This window comes from Trachinotus anak, unplaced genomic scaffold, assembly GCF_046630095.1.
Source record: "Trachinotus anak isolate AG129_WGS33_773 ecotype Australia unplaced genomic scaffold, CSIRO_AGI_Tana_v1 ptg000009l, whole genome shotgun sequence".
Taxonomy (NCBI): domain Eukaryota; kingdom Metazoa; phylum Chordata; class Actinopteri; order Carangiformes; family Carangidae; genus Trachinotus; species Trachinotus anak.
In genome coordinates this window covers 17,308,153-17,330,799 of record NW_027273860.1, presented here as the reverse complement: position 1 = coordinate 17,330,799, position 22,647 = coordinate 17,308,153, and the positions used below count along the sequence as shown (strand labels likewise).

The 22,647-nt window shown below is 38.8% G+C and overlaps 1 protein-coding gene across 1 annotated transcript in view; it reads left to right on the top strand.

Annotated features, from left to right (window-relative positions):
- Nucleotides 1–2,574: 2,574 nt before the first annotated feature.
- vstm2a (V-set and transmembrane domain containing 2A) overlaps nt 2,575–22,647 on the top strand; it is a 78,285-nt gene continuing 58,212 nt past the window's right edge. Inside the window, exons 1-2 of the mRNA XM_071485597.1 lie at nt 2,575–2,953; nt 4,358–4,524. Coding sequence (XP_071341698.1) covers nt 2,875–2,953; nt 4,358–4,524 — 246 coding nt within the window. The 5' untranslated portion in view covers nt 2,575–2,874. The remainder of the gene's footprint in view (nt 2,954–4,357; nt 4,525–22,647) is intronic.

Here is a 22,647-nt window from a genome sequence, read left to right as displayed (position 1 = left end):
AAAAGATATATATATATTCAAATTCACCAAATGATATTAAAGGTGTCCCTTAATCTATACTTTAAAGCGTGTTCCATTTAAGTGAAAATTCAGGGATGGCTACAATATACTCAACTTGGTAAATCCCTTAATAAAATCTTCAGCAGAAGATTTAAATTAATTAAAAACACTTCTAACTGATAGAATTGTTTTCATTTCATGTTTTTCATTTCATGTAAGCCTGAATTACATGTCACTTAAGAGAAAACTTACATACTTCTTAAAATGTTAACTAATTAATTGAATTAGAGCTTTTGAAATTAGGATGTTTTCAGGGATTCCATTTCTGCTTTTCTAAAGATGTATGTCTTTTGGAAAGGCCAGGGATTCATTTATTACAATTGAATAAGGAACTGATGTTTTGTAGTGAATCCATGGTATAAATTTTTATTTATTTATTTATTTATTTTTTATCTCTCCACCTGTTAAAGAATTTGTACAATAGTTTGTGGTTAACTTACAAGAATTACTTCTGATAAACATGACTTTTGATGTCCTTAACAGGTGCACACCAGTCAGTGTTCCCACAAACATTTGCTCCTGTTCAGCAAATGTGAAAAAAAAAGTTTAAAAACCATATTGCCAATGTATCATCTGCTGACACCTCGCTCCTGACAGCCCAGCCAAACAGGAGCAAACGCGTCTCCAAGACTGCTGCAAAAAAGATGGGAGGAAACTAGTTTCTGAAGACATGCTGCAAACTAGAGCAGTGTGTTTTCAAACTGTATACCCGCAAAGTGTAGTTAGACATTCACTTTTACTCCATCTCAAAACAGTGCTGCAGTGATGACACATTGTCCAACATGGACAATTCTGTCCTGCTGTATATATTTCCAATGCACCTTATGCACTCTGTTTAGAATAAATATAGATTTTAAAGTATTTTTTAAAAGTGCTGTTGGTGCAGCCACTGTGGCAACAGCCGATGAACTTCAGCATTAATAAGTTGTTGAAAAAAGTATGTATTTTTCTAACTGTATAATATTTAGTATTGACTATTTCCTCTTAGCAAAAACACACGAGGCACATCAGTTTCTTGTTTCTCCAAACCTACTGTCATAATAGGGCACCATCAACCACTATCAAGCTGAATCTGATTTAGTTGAATAAAATCCTTCTATTTTAGTTCAACTATTGACAAATATAACTTTAACATACAAGGAACATTGAGAATCTGCTGTGAATGGCTGTTTTAATGTGAAATTTCTTTGTGTTTTTGTCAGTGCTCGTTTTGCTGGTTTAAAGTGGTTGTTTGCTGCTGTTCGTTTCAACCAGGGCACTGTTAATTGAGCCTGATGAAAACACACCTACATGGTTGGGATGAAACAAATCAGCTGTGTTTCAACCCATAACAACATTTGAAAACAATATTCCTGCTGTTTAATCATGAATATTTGATATTATTGCAAAAGAAATAAAAAAAAAAGATGTCAGAGGCTTTAAAGCAGTGGTTCTTAAAGTGGGGCCTGAAGACCTCAGTAGGGATCCCCAGCTACTATAATTGCACTATAATTCCATCCATTTATAACACATTGACAGAATGTATGACTATTTTGGTCGTGAGTTTCAAAGACTGAATAAACCACCTAAAAGCAAAAATCTCTCCCTGGGACAAAATCTTATCAAATGGGGGTCTGTGGTCTAATTTGTGTCCGTTTATGGTCTTTGATGAGAAAAAGTTTGAGAACAACCATTAGCATTAGTTTGGGAGGTGAGTACTGTTTCAAAGTGAATCTGCTGTGAACCGGAGGACAGTGGGGCCAGAGATTATCCGGCTGAACTTTAGACCAGTCTCTTTAATAACACCTCTGCCCACAGACCCTCCTGTTGATGGAAGAGAAAAGTGCTTGTCCCAGTAGGATGGCATCTGATTGGTCTCTGAATCAATTAAGAGAAAATATTAGGAGTGGCACGATTTGTGCCCATTGCAACAAAGGGCAGAGTGTTCTGGGTCTGCTCAGGAGGCGAATAATATTCCAGCAGGATATCTTTTATCTTAATGACTCTGGACATGCCGTGCTTCGCCCTGGACTCGCTGGACCAACCCCCCCGCCCCTCCACCACCTCCACCCCCTCACCGTTTGCTCCCACCTAATACTAAAATATTGTTTTATAGCCTATCCGACTCGTCTCCTGACTGCATAGACATTCAAGTTCGACACACCCACAGTAAATACGCACACTTCTTCATGTTGGAGACTTTTATGACTTTGACAGGGGGAAGTTTTCAGTTCTGCTTCCTGCATTCATAACGTCTGTCAGCAGAAAAAAAAGAAAAAAAAAAGAAAAAAGAAAAAAAACATCCAGCTAAACTCCACATCATTTGGCTAAAAAACCAAAACAATATACGATAAAGATTTCAAAATAAAATTCCTTTCTAAAGATGCAAATGTGTTTTTTGCGCATTTTCTTTTTTTTTTTAAATCAAGCGGTCAAGGTGACAGTGAGGGGCCGGGTGAGGAGGACTAGATTTGCAGAGGTGTGGAGTGTGTGGATGCCACAGTGATCCACTAGACTGACGTCTCTCCGGTAGCGCAGACGGAGACCGCAGCCCGGTTATTTCACAGACTTCAATACAGCCAAGCAGTCGACAGTCTCTCCTGCAGAGAGACAGAGAGCAGGAGGAAAAAAAAAAACAAAACAACAGAACTTCAGCAACGACAAGCTGTGGTTTTACAGCATGTTCCACCTTCGGCAATCTCCGTTTAAACACACTCGCTCAGCAACTGTTTGATTTTGCTGGTGTGTGAGGCTATTTTTTTTTTTCTGGGGGAAAGATTCGTCTTTTTTCCTCTCTTCGGCTGATGTAAAGAAATCTCCCTCTCTTATATTGGAATGATGTGGACCTCTCATGATACTGTTGGATTTGTTTTCTTAGCCGGATTTTGCGTGCAATTGGGATTCTCCTTTGAAGGTAAGAATAGATATATATATATATTTTTTTTTCCTTCAGTGTGTCTCAGTGGCATCCTGTCGGGATCGCTGCCCTCCCTGCATGGTGGAAGCTGCTCGGTCGGAGAAAGTGTTAAAAGTGCGCAGCCTTTTCTGGAAAAGCGAAGGAGGCTGATTTGGAGGGAGACGGGAAATGTTTTAAGTGAGATGGGTTATCATAATCGCAGAAGGAGAAAAACGAGGTTGCTTTTTATTTATTTATTTATTTTTACTGGTGATGACGAAAAAAAAAAAAAGCAACTGGTGATTGTTTGAAATCAAGTCATTTGGCATGAAGGAAAGCAAGCGACTGTTTTTTTTTTTTGTCCTTCTTTGTTTTTCTTCTTGCATTTCCTCTCATGCGAGAGAATAGGTTGTGGCCATGAAAAAAAAAGAAATAACTTGGCCTATTTGAATAGTGTCTTTGTATGAGAACTGACCGATCAGCAGGTGATTTCAGCACCGCGGACGCTGCTGCATGCGGCTGTCCATGGTCCTGAAAGCCACAGTCCAGAGCCTGTCTGCCCTGCTTCCTCTGCGATTACTTTCAAACTGCCTCTGCGCTCCTCTTCCTCCTTAAAGCTGCCTCCCCAAATCGCCCATATACGCGCACAAACCTCTAAACAGTCTAAGAACGGCTGTAGTTTCTTACACGGAATGTAAATGATGGTTTGGATATGAAAGTTTGCAGGCACGAACATCCTCACTGCTTTTTTCCCTGTCGTCGCCCCCACTCTCTCCTTTTAAGCGGTATCCTCGTTTTCTCCTGCCTCAGACCAAACTCCTTTGCTATTTGTTGTGTTTTTGCACTTTGAGGCTCCTTGTGTTTGCTCACAATCTTCTACAGATAAGTTTATTTAATGTTTAAATCCGGGTCTCAAAGAGCTGCACGACGGCCACAGAATGATACAAAACACGCGGTGAGAAATAGACAAAAAAAAAACTCCCATAAAAAAAAAAAAAAAACCTCAACCCGCTCTTCATTATGTGTCTGAATCATGTTGCCGTGGTCCGACTGTGCGTTATGTAAATTCCCGATGAAGACGCGTCAGTTTCTGTGACATGGGGGGAGGGGGAGCGGGGGGGGGGGGGGGGGGGGGGGCAGCCATCTCCCTCAATTAAAATAAGATCGCACCTTAATCAAGCGTTTGGCTACAGTAAACGCAGCCGCCGCTGTGACAGCGTTATCCGGTCACGGTCATGACCGTAGAGCCACAAAGCGGACCAGCAAAGTGATAATTCACAGGCATTTAATTACACAGAGAAATAACACAAACTGTCCTCATCATATATATATATATATATATATATATATTCCCCCCCCGCCCTTCCTCCTCCTCCTCCTCCTCCTCCTCCCCTCACCCTTCCCCAATTCTCTCATCCGCAGGTCGCTTCACGGATCTGCCCTCCAACATGACGGTTAAAGAGGGACAAAACATTGAAATGGCGTGTGCTTTCCAGAGCGGAACCGCGTCCGTGTATTTGGAGATCCAGTGGTGGTTCGTGAAAGCGCCGGAACCCACTGACAGCGAGGAGGACGTCGATGCTGAGGAGGTACAAGGGACCTTTTTTCTTTTTTCTTTTTTCCCTTCCCCATCAAGAGCTGTGCGAGTTATGTTTTAAGCACACCCACTCATGAAGGGAATAAGGGCATCCAACATGTTTCCGCGCTATTACGCACAAGCACCTTATGTCATCAGCGTCGTGCCTGAGTAGCAGCCCTGAAGACGATGTCGGGCACTCCAGCTCGAACTTTTCTGTTTACCTGCTCTCTTGCAAGGACAAACATTTCATAACCTTCAAATAACTCATGCGCAGTCAGCTGCTTTAAAACTTAACTTAAAATACCCTCAAATGATTTGAAAACCGTTGTTAGATTTTCATCCACAGAGAGACAGGCCCCCATATTTCAGTTAGACATGACTTATATCCATCAATCCTTCGTACTTGATTTGATGTTTTTTTGGGATAAGATGTCCCTTTTTTCTCTCAGAATAGTTAAAATATTCCCTCCACAGGCTGAGCAGGGAGCAGTGAAGAAAAAAAAAAGAAAGAAATAGGAACATTAATCAAAAACTGCTGTGAAAAAAGATCAAGAAAAAAAATGAGCACATTCTGGATATTAATTATAAGATAAATGAAGTAAATGAGCCTGACTCTTCATGAATGGACAAAAAGAAGTGGCTGAATCAATACAGCCTAAGCATATTCTTGTATATTGCCTCATTAAACAGTGCATTGGAGGCGCTTTGGTGTTTTTTTTTTTTTTTGTTATGTATTGCTGTTGCATTACTGCTGGTTATGACAGCTTCCCTCGCCCCTAATAATGATCGTCTGCTTAGTGGATGAAAGTGACTAAATGTGTTTACTGCATTCAAACGGATGGAAATGACTTGCTTACACATTGTGTGGCGGGTAGCTGCATGTCAAGATTTGGAGGGGTTGGTGTATTGTCGTGACAGGCATCAAACGGTGCTCTTTCTATTTGTGTGACAAAGAGATATGTGTGTGTTTGTGTGTGTGAGACGAGGGTGGCTGTTGGATATCCATGTGGCTTTAATTATTGTCCCATTGTTGCGCAGCTCTCATAGTGGCATCAGCCAGGCTTTGATGTGGGTTTGATCCCACGTGACTCTTGGATGTTGGGCTGAAGTGGCCTATTGATGCAGACATCACATTGTTACCCACATTTCTTATCACGGAAGGCTGTTTGAAATGAAAGCTGCGCTGTATGTGTGTGTGCGTGTCTGTGTGTGTTTGTCCTGCAGCGCTGCAGTTTGAATGGGAACAGAGTCAAGGCTGTGTGAGAGACGCTGCTTGGGAACCAGCTGGTCTCCTGGAAATTTAGAGGAAATGATCATGATGTCTTAGAATGCAAATACGTATGCAAATATTAGCAGCATGCATGAAAAGTAAGAGTTGTTGGATCTTTTAAAAGGACGACATGAACAGAGGAACGTCGAGAAGACAGACAGCAGTTTGAGATTGAAATGGTGCGGAGGAAGGAAAGTAAGAGTCGGGTAGATGGGTGGGTGGTTACTTCAACTCATCAGCTCTCAGCGATCCAGGATCGGCCCTCAACTTTACAAGTATACTGCTGTGACATTGTAAAATTATTTTTTAGTTAGTTTTTAGTTATTCAATTTTCTTATCAGAAAAACATCCTTAAAAAAACACCCAAACATAACAAAACCCTCCATGGTGACATCTAAACCCATACCCATCCATATCCACATCTAGAAAAGATGCAAACCGATACACTGTGCACACGAGAATGATAAGTTATGAAACTGCAAGCACCCTGCATTACATTCAGTACATTCATACAGCTGCATGCAGTATCCCTACAGTACTCCATGGATACATAGAAATCAGATCGGACAGCCATAGAGAAAAAATGACATTAACATGTAATACAAACCTATACATTGGTGCAAAAACAAACAACATAAAATATCTATGTCAAGTGTTGCCAGGTTCACTTAAGTAGGCATGACAGGGATCCCATATATCTAAAAGATTAAATATCCCAGCTGCGTCATATTTTCATATCATATCATATCATACCGCTCTTTGTGTTTTCAGGTCGTCCATCCCAGTCTCGTCAACATCTTATTTCAGGAACGCCTTAAGGGAATTCTTTCTAATTTAGCACAAACTTCAGCTCAGGGGTGATGTGATTAGATTTTGATGGTGAAAGATAAAAGTTCAAGGTCACTGTGACCTCATAAAACACTGATTTTTGTGCCATAACTCAAGAATTCATTCACTGACTATGACAACATTTTGCACAAATGTGTAATAGGATAAAATGATTAAGTGATGGCATTTTATATGCAAAAAGGTTATAGTTAAACTTCTCCATGACATCATAATGTTGAGCAAAAACACTTTTTTGGCCGTTCAGTAACAGAAGGGCTGATTGTGACCATGGACACTGAATTGGTGACACTAGTGTTGGGTGCCCATGCACCTTGAAGCTGTGCTGTTGTGGAAATCTTCTGTGCTGCTGTTGACGATGTGGGTGAAGAATTTGAATCCTCTCCATATTGAAGCTTTGTCTACTCTCAACTTCGTATTGTAGAAGAATCAGCTTTATTGGCCAATGAGGAACACACACAAGGACTTTGACTGTTTTTATTTTTCTCAGTGAACACATTGATACACAATAGTCACAACATATATGAGTGTGGACAGAGTGTAACTTGACTGCTTGGCAGAGGCATACACCCACAAGGCAGTAATTCTAGGTTTCACATGCAGCAGGCTGCTTAATTCACCCAAGAATTAAACTGCTGTTGAAGGAGTCTTTATTATTCCAAAGCATTAGAATTCATGTATTATCTCTTACCATTCCTCACTGAACTCCTATGATCTTTAAATTACAATTTGCCATTTTTGGTGACCAAGCTAAGATTGCAGTTTCTTGATCTAGGGTTAAGTCCAATCCAAATTTAAGTGTGAGCTGAGTAAATGAATCAAATAACAGTTACAGCCCCTCATCTCTTCCATAATAAGAAAGCATTGAATCTTAACTAAATTTAAACCCTTTAATTTCCCCCTCACTTTTACTGTCTCTCTTTGCACACGTTTCACAGAAAATAAGCAATGCATACACTACAGTGAACATATGGTCATATATACACATATACATTCATGAATTTACATATCTTCCTGTAAACACTAACTTATATATCTATTCACAAGGATGATGTACACTGATCACTCTTTTAAAAAAAGCATCTCACCATTAGACAGCCGGTTCATTTTCAACATCAGCGCTTTAAAAAGATATTCATGGAAATAAGATACATTGAAAAATGATAGCAAGAAGGCTGCCAGAATGAGAAAGCAGAATTAGAAATAAATACTTTTTTTTTACTTTTTAACTCGTTGACACTGCTTCATTATGAAGGATAAGGGTGGAAATATTTTGTATCTTTTCTAATTCTCCACAAATCAAGGAAAGACCAAAACCAACAAAGTCTCTCAATAATTTATGATTTCCCTCCAACTGTGGCCCTCAGCTGTGAGCCAATTTAGAGCGCTTAATAAATATGTGGTTTCATGTTTAACCCTAACCCATGTCTTAAAACAGCTGGGCAATGTAGTTTTTATCAAACAGGAACAAATAGTGCAGTTGTTAGGAACTAATTAAGGTGGCGGATTAACACATATTTGGTGCTCAGTTGAGTATTTGGGGCAGCAGGACAGTGTATATGAGACTGAGTCAAAATAGACTACAGTGTGTGTTCATGGTGATGAAGGAACCTGTCACCCAGTGCAAGTGTGACTCATTGATGTGTTTAATAAGAGAGCTTAAAAATACTTAATAATTGTGGGATTTGTTGACAGTCACAAAAATTTAATTGATGTGATAAAACATGCAAAAACATTGTCCTTAACAAAATCCTTTTAGTTGACTAAACCTAATTGTTTCCTACATGTACAATAGTCTTTTTTCCGTACATGATAAATATAAGAAAATATTATGTCCAATTTGTGTTGTTTTTGTGATGTCCATGAGGTTCACGTAGCAACATTGCGACTGCAATGGACATGGATTCGAGAAAGAAAAAAAAACCAAAAACATGTCAATAGCAAAAGCTACTGTTTGGCTACATGTTTCACAGCAAGTGGTAAATGATTCTCCTCTCAGATTATAAATGACACAGTGCCCGTTCATAATTATGCACGAACGCAGACAGACAAAAACAAAATATTCACACCTCCATGACAAAGAGGAGTCACGCTGCTTCGCTACACTTGTGATGTTGTTGATTCAAGTCAAAGAGTAAAGATACACAGAGAGGAGGGGGGTGATGATGGAGCACAAGTGTGAGCTAAACATTTGCTGTTACAGAACATGAGCAGATGCTGTGGTGGTGCTGGGTCATGAGTCTGTTCGCCATTTTGCATGCATTTTTTTTTTTTTTTCTACCACCGACTACCAACTGTGGCAGTGTGGGGCCATGATAACACATTATGTCATATTGTCTGATATTCTTTGCATGATCTGGGTTTGTTTTTTATATTTTCATTATAATACACTGAGGCTAAAAGAGTACGATCGTACAGTACAGATCATACAGTACGTGTTTTGCAGCTTTGCAGAGTCTGCCCTGCTGCCGAGCAAGACCCTCATTTGATATTGCAAAGCCTAGTGCAGCATTGTTTTATGGATCTGAGGATGAGTTTTTGAGTTATGAGCAGTTATTAGTCACTTTTGTCATTTAAAAAGGCATATGTGTCACAGCAAAGTCATTTTCATTTGAAATGCATGGTACTTTTTTTTTCAGATCAACTGTGCTAGATGACAGTAATGAGCTGCATGAGGATTAGAATAAGAGGTGCAGTGTGTCATGCTGATCCGGCAGTCCGGAGTCCCACCTCTGCAGAGCCAGGATAGGATGTTTTGGATGTAATCAGTCTGTTTTTGGGAACCACCAGGAAGACAGTAATCCAAGTTCAGTTAATCATTATTGTGTATTAAAAATAAAGTAAAGTGTACAGCTCTTCTCCAGTACAACACTCCTTAGTCACAAACTGTTTTTGACTATCTTGTCTTCGTTGGGCTACTGTCTGAGGTTGTTTCGGTTTCCTTGTATAGTACAGTGATGAGTCATGTGACTATACATCAGTTGATCCCACTCTTTTCAGTTTGTGACCATGTAAAGTATATCAGTGTGTACGTGCGACCCCAGCTCTGTCTCCTAGAAATAACATCTGTATAATGTGGATTTGTTTTGTCAAACATGCTTTGGTGGAAATGTAACTGCTGCCTACAAAGTGCCTGATGCTGGAACTGCGTAGGCAGGAGGTTGGGGTTATGGTGGGCATACAAACACACAGGACATTGACATTGATGATAGATGTAGATAGATCTCTGTGTGAGGTTACATTCAAACAAAAACGTTGGTCCAGTTTAGAGAAAGATCATGATTGTGGTTAAATATTGTTAAGTCCTGTCTTGTGCTTTAAAGCATTGTAAACAGTTTTAATATTTAAACAAGACCACAATCTTTCTTTAATATTGACCAAGTGCTGTGAGTGCATATACATACATAAGAAAAGAAATTAAATATGTTAGCAAATGTTTTGCTGATATGTTTAATTTCAACATTTTGTGACATTGTAAATACATTGAGATTACCAAAGTTCCTTCCGTATCTTGATTAAAAATGTTTACTGTTGAAAATTAGTTTTGTATAGACATAGTTTTAGGAGACAGGGATTGGTAACTCCTCATCACAGGTACCGTACACTATTTCTGTGCTCTTATCAAGAAGATACAAACATTAAACCAAAAGTTACTCTATTAAAAACATGATAAATATAAATGACTGTAAATACAGAACATAGGCTATATCGAACTATTCAAAATACTCTTCACAAAATACAGGTTTCCCATCAATGGACTAAAAGGTTGAATTTCCATTTTTGTTCAATACACATCATTAAATTAAGCACTCCTTCAGCCTCATTTTAAAAGCGATGTATAGCTGCTGAAAGTTCCTCCATCTCTTAATACTCCTGGATAACTGTACTGTACCTAATGTCAAAGTCTAACAACGGTTGGAGCTGCACAGTTACAGTGCATTCAATATAACTGCAACGTCTGTGGTTCAGTTCTGGGCCAGTGACCTTTGCTGCTGTTCTACTGCTAAAAAATAAAGGCAAAAACCACCAAAAAAAAGAAGGAAAAGGTCAAACGACATTTGACCACAACATATTTTTTGAGTTGATATTGTTACAGTGTCTAGCCTCTGATCTTGTCACTCCCCACAAGTACAACACCATGTTCAGCACAGCAGAGAGTCTCCCTAGGGGAAGGTAGACTGAGAGCTTGCAGGTGACTGAGCTACCAAATGAAAGAACTGTGGTCATGACCAGTCCATAAAAACATGAAGTAGTTCCTCATTTCATTTAATTGTGCTTTTTTGGTAATTTCCATATTTTTCAACAAATATTCCTATGTTCTCTCAGATAAATATTCTGTATGTCCCCTTCTCTTCTTTGTTTTCTGTTTGCACTGATCAGCTGTAGCACCCCTAGTTTCCCTGTATTCTTGTACAATGACAATAAAGACTTCCCTATTCAAATTCAAATTCAAATTCAAATTCTGACACAACACCATATAGTTTGTATTCCATTTTTTCCACAGTTTTATCTATCATATTTTGATTTTCAGTTAAAATACCATGTTAGTGTATTGCTCCATGTTATCCTGATATGATGAAAAACTGCAAATCACCCCCTTCGGGACATTATAGATCTAGATCAACAGATGATCTAACCACCAGATCTGTAGTTACTCTTGTAACACTGTACATGAAAGTCAGAGGTGAAAACATAATGTGCTTTCTGTGGTGGTGGTAATACATACACTAAGAGTAAATAAGTATATCCTGAGGCTGCTTTGACCAGAGCACATAGACAGAACTGAACACAGCCTCCTGGGGAATGGCAGTACCTGGAAGGTATGTCACACATGATGGACAAAGCACCTCATTTCCATTTATTTCAATTTAGAAATACATTAGTGAATTCAACTTTTGGTTTTAAACCCTAAATCCGTCTTACTCTGAAGAGGTGGATTCGATTCTTCTCCGGGTTTGATCTCTCTTTTTTATCCAGCTAATCCGCCCACTGTTGTTTGCCATAAGATCAATTTATTGAGTAAATCTTTACAACCCTGTCCACTGGTAATTCTATTTGGTGTGGGATTATGTCTGGATATAAGGGGGGAAAAAGAAGCTGAGTTATATCTGTGAAGGTAACTGTTCTGATCCTTTCAGCCAGTGCTCAGTGAGTTTGCACTCGCGTATTGATATTCCTGCTTAGGTTCAGAATAAATATATGAATAATAAAAACAGTTTAGAATCAATTTAAAGCTTTATGTCAGTGGGAAAAAAGGCTTTGCATGTCTGGAATATCAGAAAGGCTACTCCTTGCTAGTATGAATTTTGAAGCTGGATCAAGCAAAGGCACAAAGAATAAGAGATGATGCTGGAAACTCGACGCAGATGTGCGCTGTTTAAAAATTCATACTGCATTTCATTCCTCAAATACCGCCTGGAGTGTATGAATGGCTAGTCTGCTGCTGGAGTCAAACGTGGATTTGCCTGACCTGGGATATGTTAAAAGGTGGTGTGATGTGTCTGTGAAAGGGAGGTGAATTTAAAAAAAAAGGTAAGCAGACACGATGCAAGGCTTTTGTTGGCCTGCGAGTGAAAATAGGAATCAGCTGAGGTCTGTGGTCGGAATTCAAACCAGCATTAAAACATCCACCGGTTCCCCTTTGACCAGAATGCACTCAAGCCACAGCAAGCTTTACCTCTCTTAACCAGTGAGTTTATAAATCCAGTGGGTGTAACAGCAAGGAAGCATAAAATCCATTGGCTGCCGTGCTCTATGAGTGACCTTACTGTCTGCCTCTCCACCCCTCCATCACTGCCTGACTGCAGCTTGTGCAGCCCTCCTCCAACACTCTCGCTGAGATAACTGCACAGGGAGTCAATATGACGCACCAGGCACAGTCCCGGTAACTGCTCTCATCAGCTCCGTCGCCCTGCTATGCACACACACACACACACACACACACACACACACACACACGTACACACGCACACGTCTATAATGATTGTAATGGCTTCCAAAGGGTTTGCGGTGAGCGTGGGTTCTCCACAGGAGGCTGCTGTTTTTGTGTGAGCGTGCATGAGACAACCTGCTGCTTTCATTTTCAACTAGTAGACTGTGGACTGCTCAGTCCGGCTCCATCACAATCATCAGTCATGGAGAGGAGGCTTTCTTTGAAATCACTGAAAGCTGCTGCATTATGGCATCGTGCTCCTGGTGCACCAGCGTTGTGTTTTACTGCACAACTGTCACATCTTCACCATTTCTCTTGCAAAAAAAAAAAAAAAAAGAAAAAAAAATTACTATAATTTTCAGGCTATTTGCAACTCTACCTTTTGTGATGGCTCAGACTACAAGTTACACTGGACCAGTCAGTCAGTTTAAAGGTCCCATGTTGTAGAATGTGAGATGTCCATGTGTTTTTAAGCATAGTTGGTCTAGGCTCAATATTAATACTGTGAAAGTATCAAAGTGCTCAGTCCACAGAGAAATTTAAACAGCCTCTATTCACAAACTGAACCTTAAAATGGCCCATCAGGACTTCTGTAACTCTGTGATGTCACAACAAAGCAGTCACCACTGTCAGCCATGCTCCAAGCCCCACCCACCTGGATCCACCATCCAACCTTACAGGCTCAGAGCCTCTTTTCTGATTGGCTCACCAACATGTTGTCACTGGAGCTCCAGAGAGAAGCCTGAGAGGGGAGAAGTAAAAGCACACTGTGATTTTTCTTGGTTCTTAAAGCCACAGAAATATCTTTTTAAGAATACCAACATGTCATATACAACATCAGAAAAGTGTAAAATATGGGACCTTTAAAGCGTTATCAGTATAATGTTTAAAAACTAATTTATGATAAAGAAAGTGTTTGACAATGTAAAATTGTGACCCAGTGGTCTATACTGAAAACATGTATCTGTAATATCCTTCATGCAATCAAAAATGATGTGATAGTTATGTATAATTAATGTCATTTAGTTTCACCATTAAATGGAAGAAAAAAATGGAAATGGGAGATTGAGCAGAAATGTCCCATTAGCTTCTGAGTACATGTTTGATTGACAGCCGACAAGGGCATGTGGACACAGTGTAAACAAACCAAGGACAGTGAGCGTTTTGTTAGCCCTGGTACTGAAGAATGAGGGCCACAACATTTTGCAAAAAATGACCCAAACTGACCAGTTATTGACATTTGATAAGGTTTTAAGCTTTAAGCTGAGTGTTACAGCTGAATAGCTAATTAGGTACCTAGTCTGTAAACTGATGTTACTAGTGCAGCTAATGTGCACCAGAAGACATGTCTCCCTGTTTGTAAGTTAGATAGGAAGAAAGAGAAAGTAAGGGGGTGCCCCAGAACCCAAATGACTGAGGTATAGACAAGGAAGAAATGTGTGCATTTGTTGGGGACTATTTTTAGGCAGTGGATTCATCCATATTCAGTGCTCGATTGAGTCATAATAAATTACAGTGTGTGTGTTCATGGTAATGAAGGATGTCACACAGTGCAACAGTGTGACTCACTTATGTGTTTTTAATAGTTTTTGGACAATGATGTAGCTCTATGGCTCAGAGGAAGATGGTATATGGACGACACACAATCCTTGTTAGTGAGATACATTCAGAGTTAGTTTTTAGTCTTCTCATCTGTTCACAATAAGAAATATATTGAGTGTCATCTGGACCGTGCTGTACGATGTAGAATAATCAAGTTAAAAGCACAATGTCCTCGCTGAGTGGTGACTAATGGACAAAGACAACATTGGAGAAAGGTTATGTCAAGGTTGTGTCGTTAGAGGGCATTTATTCTCTCGTGATGGCTGCAGAGTGAGTATCATGGAACATGATTGACTGTTCTGGTGTCAGAGAGAATGACAGACGGAGCTCTGTCAGTCGATTTGAAAAAAAAAAAAAAGAAATCCACAGCCATACTTCTCTTTATATTGATAAATCTGATTCCGATGTCTGTTTTTTCTCTTCTTTGAAAATCAAAATGCTAGAATGACTCACTGGTCTGTCATGCAGTACAAACATAATGCGTTTTGATATTTGAAGGTCAGAGAGAAGATTTTTACTCTTTCGCTGATTTTAACTGTGCTTGGATTTTCACAGTTTTAAATTGGTCTGGCTTTTATGGTGTTACACTACCCTTTACTCAATTTCTGCGGTTTTTCTCTGCAAGAGGGACAGAGGAAGATGTGGTTCTCAGTGTTTTCAAAAAGATTACATAAAGGAAACTCATTTAGGAAAAAATGTGCATGCATTCAAATCAGTAAATAAGGTTAGTAAATAATGCTGCTGCATTATGTTCTGTATCTGAAAATTATGTTGCTTTCCTCCTTTGAATTCTTATTTCTAAAAAGCCAGTAAAACCCTGATGTGGAACTTTAAATGGCTCTATTGTTGGATCCAGGGAAGCTTCAGCCATGCCGGGTCCATTCATGTGCTTTGGAAGAATAAGATGATGGAGTCAGGGAAGAAGGGACAGGCAGATGGAAAAAACATATGGGAGGTATGATGCAATAAGGATACAGGATACCTCTGGGGAAATATCTGGAAGAGACTCATACATGCACGCACAAATCCTCATTTACTGTGCTATGTGTATTTACACAGCTCTGTGTGCTGGCCAGACTGTATCACATGATCACAGTAGACTCACAAAGCAGGGACCTGATGTTTAATTGAAGCAAGCTGTTCATGGTTCTTACCCATGGTGGATGGATCGTTAATAGTGGCTAGTTAGAACTAACTACTCTTAATAAATTTATTATGCAACAAACTTGCAATGTCATAAAAAAGAGCACAAAGGCTGGTTTAAGCCTGATTTAAAGCTAAGCCTGAAAACTATACTGGACATAGGCTGCATCTAGCAGACAATATTTTATTTCTTTCTTGCCCTGCTACTCACCCGAAGACTGTTTATAACAGTATTAACAGTTGCCTATTTACATATCCAAGACACACAGAAACATTATTATTAATTTGGAGTTGTGTCTCTAGTAGCCCAATGAAATCCAAGAATCAGTCCGCTTTTACTTCTACTTTGGTTTCCACTAACTCCTGTGTGTTAACGATAGTGTACAGTGAGTTCCTCGAGCCGCAGCTGCTAGAAGATGTATCAGAACAGTTAGCGTAGTCATTTGTTTATGTTGTTTGTTAGCTTGTAACTGGCAGTGGCTGACACAGTGTTCGTGGTTGTGCTAACTCTTGTTCTGTGTGCTAACAAGGTTTTTGTGGTGATGAAAGAGTGGTATGTATCAAGAAAGTTAGCGGAGGAAACATCGGAAAGACTCAGCTACATAATTGAGCCTCAGTCAGAACCCGACTCAGATGATGCAACCAGCAGACGTGTCAGAACAGTTATTGTATTTAGCATCTTTTATTTGTTTATGTTGTTTGTTAGCTTCCAACTGGCAGTGGCTGACCCAGTATTAGTGGTTGTGCTAATGCAAACTCGCGTTCTTTGTATTGACAAGGTTTCCCTCCCTCCACACAAGTTGACAGGATTGGTTCCTTAGGTTATATGATGTATGTATCCCTGGCTGCCTGAATCTGTTTTAATGACACTGTCATTGGTTCACTGCAGACCCAAGGTGGAAATATGCAGTCATGCTATTGACTGCTTATTTTGCTCATGATATGTCTTGTATCATCTTAAAAAACATCATATGGACATGTTAACAAGGCTGAAAGCTTGATTTTCAAAACAAGTGGTCTGTTAGATTCCTATTATTAATTAGATCCATCTTTAAATCAGTGCAGCTTTAAACATCACTAGACGAGACTATGAAAATATGAAAATTGTGAACTGCAGGCAATGTGGACATTTTTTTACTGGGAATGTCAAGAACCTCAAACAATAAGACTCTTAACTTATCGGCCCCAGTTTACAGCCCTGGGTGCCCGCAGATACTATCGAGTTGAAAAAATCATACCAAAGTCAATGGAATGCATATCAATGACTGCTGCTGCTCTCTCATGTCTATACATTCACTGCAGCCAATATATTTACCAGCAGATTTCCCATAATCCAACATATTCCTTTTGGTGCTTTAATCAGCGGCAGATAATGACCAGTGATGGCAGCGAAAGAGCTTACATACATCACTCTGGGACAGGAAATTAAACATGGATTAGGGAGATGTTTTATCTTTGCTGTTTGATAGTAGAGGCAGATTATAATACATGCGTAGTGACGGAGGTGTTAAGGTTTGCTGTGACTTTAACACCCTGGAAATCAGCTTATACACACTGTCTATTTTTTTTCATGTTGATGTGAATGCACAAGCTTCATTTTATATATTTTATTGCTGATATGGCAGTGAGGATTACGTTGAAAACAGGACCCGCTGCTGCTGCCTGATGTGATGTGTGTATTTATTCAAACCATCAGCGCTTCAGTTTTACAGTGGGCTGTGGTTTATCACTGGTGTGTGCAGCCTCCACCTATAGGCTCTCCGTGGACTTGTTTAAAATGGATTTTTAATCCTGCTAGTGGGAAAGCTGAACACACACCTGAACCACACAAACACACTATTCTCCTTGATTGGACACAGACTCGTTATTTTCAATGAAGCGTGGCACAATATTGTTCCTCTCGCACACAAGGGTGCAGAATCCACACTCACAGATATGTGCTCGTAGACAGAAAGAAGTCACTTTATTGCTTTTTGATGTCAGCCCTGGTAACCGCCTTGCAAGCCGATCCACGACACAGACAAGAGGGGCGGTTGATCTCGTATCGGCCTTTCACTAACAGCAGCTGCAGATAATTCAATCAGCGGATCCTTTGCTGTCACTGTTCTTCTTGACCCCTCTGTTACTCTGTCACTAAAAGGAAACTGAACCCATTTGGTGTCACAACAGCAGCTGTCAGACTCAGAGAAGTACTTTTCAAATTGAATCAGAGGCTTCTCCAAATGCCTGCACATGATGCCTTTGATGTCAGCTCTGCTGGAATAGTTCTCCATTGTTGCAAACGTCGCCAAGCAGCACCACCCCTATCCTTTTCTCTGTCACTCTCTGCTGTAGTATCTGAGGCAGGGATGTATTTTTGTTTATTTGCACAAGTCTTGTGGATCATAGTGTGTCTATAGAGTCTTGAAGAAAGCTGTGTGTGATTGGCATCTCTCCCTCTTGGGTGGTTCAGGACGTTTCGAGATACATAATCCACAGTGAGGAAGACAAACGGTATTGATCTGAAACAATATGATTGACTGCAAGCCAAAGCCTATTTAATTTGAATAGATTCTATTATATTCTATTAATATTTTCATTTTATGTCATTTATGTCATTTTCTGCCACTGAAAGGAAATATAGGCAAATATATGATGGGTAACTTTTAAGCATATACCCATGTTTGATTAATTTTGTTTCTATTGCTTTTAGCCTCATTCTCATTCATCTGAATTTGGTATTCACAACAATATCATATGTGACACAATACTTAAGAATAAAGCCTATGGTTTCAATTAATGCCATTAACCAGGAGGAGTTACCTCTATTCTGACAAAAAAAGATTTTTAATCCTATCCAGGAATTTCTTTTATTCAGAAGCAGATGTGCAGCATGGGAAAACAAACAAAAAAATCAATATTATCATTCTGCAGACAGAATATATATTTTACTTTTTTCAATCAGATGGTTGAGGAGTCTGAAAAAAAAAAAATCTTCCAGTGTCAAAATGTTTTCAGGAGGCAGATTTGTTGAGGTTTGTAATTGTTGCTCCTATAGCTAGGAGGGAGATGCACACAGAAAGAGAGAATTAGAAATATATATTCTTTTTAATTCATTTTTACCAAATTTCACCCAGAACGTGGGTGGTGTATCTTTGGGTAGGTGTATCTTTGACTGTTGCATGTGTGCCATTTTCAGATATATATTAGCTAATCTTTACCTCCCTTGCTCGGTGCCATTTCATATTGTGTCAGAGATACAGGTATCAAACCCAGCACTGGCTTTTCAGCTTTGCCTGTGGTAAATATAGATTCACAGACGTGCACACTTCCTCATTTCTAAAGGATACAGTCTGTACTCCTAACACAACAGCAGCATGCTTCACAACATAGCTAATAAATCTGTAAACTGTGCTGCGGGTTTTGTAGACGTGTCATCGTGTGAGATGGTCATGATGAGGTCTAATGCCTGGTGAATTGTAGCTCTACGATCCAAATAGTAGAACAAACAGAATGCAAGTCGAGTGTATTTTGTTTGTCCTTCCAAGGATCCAGTTGCTTCCAGTCCAGTCATGGTGAGCTTGGAAGGTCAACTTTCTGATCTATTTTCATGGAATCATTTCCAACAGATCTTAAAGCTGATTAATGTCAAAGAACTCATTATGAGGATGATAAATTTCAGCTGTGACCGTCTTAATTAATATATTAATGTTTTTAATACTATACCAGCTCACCTGTTATACCTGCTATTTATTCTTCTTATGATTATTATCTGTTGTAATCTTTCTTGAGCTATATTTCCTTGAACATATAGACTCAACACACTTGCTAAAAAAGGCTTGTTTTTTTTTCTCAAAATGTTCCTTCAAAGCTAAGTAATTATAAACTAGATTTAATATCTTGAGGATCAATTAGTTGGCTCCTGATACTTTCTTGAGTTGTGTAATCTATCACAGCGTTTATCATTAAGTCCACATCATTTTATTTCAAAGTTATTATCATTGCATGGTAATGCAGTGCATGCGTTTTAATTAATTTGTGCTTATAGTGTAATGACAATGTAACACTGAAAAAAAAATGATGCAAACTTGATGTTCATGTGATAAATTACACAGCTCAAACAACTTTTAATTGAACTTACAAGTAAATGGAAAACTAGCGACTGTCAGTGTGATGTAGGAAAAATACATTCAGAACATTCAACTGCGTTGCATCATTTTATAAATTCCTTTCTTGTGGAACTCTTGACCTCTTGTGGTGTTGTGGAGTGAAGTTTTCCTGAGTGGATCCCTGCATCTTACGCATGTACAATAGGATGTGCACACATACTCATGAGCATGCAACACACATTCCCTCTGACAGTTTCACACTTTTTCCACTGATCAGCAGTTGGTGGTGTTGACAGATCAGGAAACACAGCAATGTGCCAAGGAAGAGGAGGAGGAGGCGGAGGAGGAAAAGGGCTAACCAATAAAACAATGATATAATGAATGCAAACAATGCAGATTTTAACATATTTAAAAATGATGAAAGCTTGCATCACATAATGCAATTTGGTGAGAAATGAAAATTTTGCACAAAGAACTGAGATTAAACCTTTTATGGTCTTTCAAATTCATATTTTCTAACTCTGCATTCAGAACAGCTGATTTGTTGTAATCCAGCTCACACAGTCTATAATAATGAATATATCTGCTTCACATAGTGTACCCTCTTAGTGCTTGAAATAAATGACTATCAGATGTATTATATGGAGTGGCTGTACATCATTTATCAGTGTGGTGCACAAGTTTCTGGTTTCTTTAAGTGCTGTGAATTCTTCCTGATGCATTCATTTCTGCTTTAATAAGAATTAAAACCCTGCAGTTGTATTATTCCAATTTCCCTATACTGTAAGAACAAGCATGTCTAATAATGTTTACCTTCATTTTTTCATAGCGGCTTATAATCAGTCCTTGTCCTTGGTTGAATATTTCATATTTCACCTTGTTGTGAGTGACACAAACAACGCAAGAAGAAGGCAAACAAATAAGGAAAGATAGAGTTCTGCAATTTCCACATGCTGCAGTTGCAAAGACTGTTTGTTTCCAAGTTTGAGTTGGAGGGCAGGACGACTGTGTGAAACAGTACGTGAGAAGGACAACGTTACTTTAGATCATAATGGTCGCAGGCTACTGCCAGAGGAAGAGCTGAGGATGATTTGTTTCAGCTTACAGGACTCATGGCCCATAATGCTTTCCCCGAGGAGCTTAGATCTAATGTAGTGGACTTTTATTGGCTATCATGATTAATTTCTCTAATGGCTCGAGGTCCTTTTATTCACCTATCTTCACTGAGATATAGATAATTACATGCCAGCTGCCAGATTTTAAATATAGACTCTATTGTTCCTTATTTAGCAAAAAGAATTACTTTAAACCATTTTCCACTCCATCCATATTTTTTGAGCAAAGATAAATCTTAAAATAAAATGGCGATGGCTCCTGAACCACAGTGAATGGAGGTGCAGTCAAGGTCTTGGCAGGAAACATGCTGGTAAAGGTTTCTAAAGATTTAAAATCTTTGCCCAACCCAAACAAAGGCCATATATAATCATCTTTGGCTTTGTCTGGAAAAGTCGGAAACACAGCAGAGCCAAAAAATATCCAACAATAGCTGAGTCAAATTTATAGAAAGCAGCAGAAAGTAAGAGAATCGTGCTCTATTGTTCCAACTTATAAGGCTAGGTGATTCAATGAGTTCTTTAGAGATTCAAAAAAAGGTATAACGAAATTGTAGTGACAAGATGGAGTCATTGCAAATCATTAACAGTAACGGTGCTGGATTAAACCACTAGGGAGTCGGGGCAGAAAAATGAGCTGTCAGCCCCTATTGACCATCCAGTTTCTTCCACACTGTGTGCACTGTAGGGATGTAACAGGATATAAATACATTATCCTGACATGAAGAGAAAATATGTTCTGAACAGATATGAGCAGCATCCACAGGGACAACTTCTACAATCACCCAAATGTATTATTTCCTGTGAATTGAGAATTTATCAAGGAAATGTGACCATGAATATTAAAACAGTATAACTTCAGATTTTGTCTAATTATCAATAATCCAGTAAAAAAAAAAAACAAAAAAAAAAACAAACAAACATGGTGGTTTAAATTTTAAAAGTCCCATATCCAGCCGTTCAGCCATCTTCATCCGCAAAACCCTGTCAACAGTTTTCCATTTGCTGGTCAGTTTATGATAAAGCCTTACTGATGTTGCACAATATTTTTTAATCTTTTTTCTTATCTTCCTGTCATTGTGACAACAAAGTTCATTTGTCTATAAATTATGCAATATGGTCTTATGGATTGTGATGGCATGTTCTCTTTTAAAAGCTTTTAATATTTTATCATAAACATTTATATTGATCTCCTTTCATTACAATTTATATCTGTCTTCTGGTTTTATAGAAAAAAAAAACCCAAAAAACAAAAAAAAACATGTAGTTTGTCCCAAAAGGCTTTTTGACCTGGATCTCATCACTGAATTGCCCAATGTGTTTCCATTATTAATTTCTTCTCAGATATGAATAGTAGCTGTGCATAACAACCCAATTCATTACATGTTATAGTTAGTAATGATTAATTTCCTTGTGTTACTGCACAGCACAAATGTAATTAGGAAATGCATCATCTTCTGATGAGATGTACTGGAATGTCATCCTTAAAGGCCTTAAAATTAGATACTACTCTTTACATTATGGGGCTTTGTGAGAAGACAATAATACAAGTGTTGACTTAAGTTAGTCAAACAAATTTTCATTAATGAGGTGATAGAAAACTTATCACCACACATTGAACCTGGAGCCTCTGGGAAGGTCTTGGGTGCTGGGTTTTCCCAGATGGTAATACAGCCATAAGTTAGTATACTGCACTAGCTCCAGCTCATATTATCACAAATGCACCCAAAGATTTTTTCAGATTGCTTGATGTGCTGCAGGCAATAACAGTAAGAAATACCTTGTTTTGGACTCAAAACAAGTGCAGAATATCCTGCTAATTACTTTCTTTGATAGACCAAACAGAAGTATGTGAATACCTCAGAGGTTATTAAGATTTGAAGCGTTTTACTTGACAGTTTGAATCCTGCTGAGAAAAAAAAAATGGTACACAATCGTTATTGTGCTTTGCCTGGAGCCTTTTATTACACTAAGAATGAGAATGAAAGCTGCATTTGAACAAGAAATGTATTATAACAAGACTGAGGGTCATGTTGCTCTGTAAGACTGTGGTGTTTTGAGCTAAATGCAAATGAAAGTATGCTTACATACTAAAAATTACAATATTAACATGCAGATGTTTAGCAGGGAGGATGTTTAC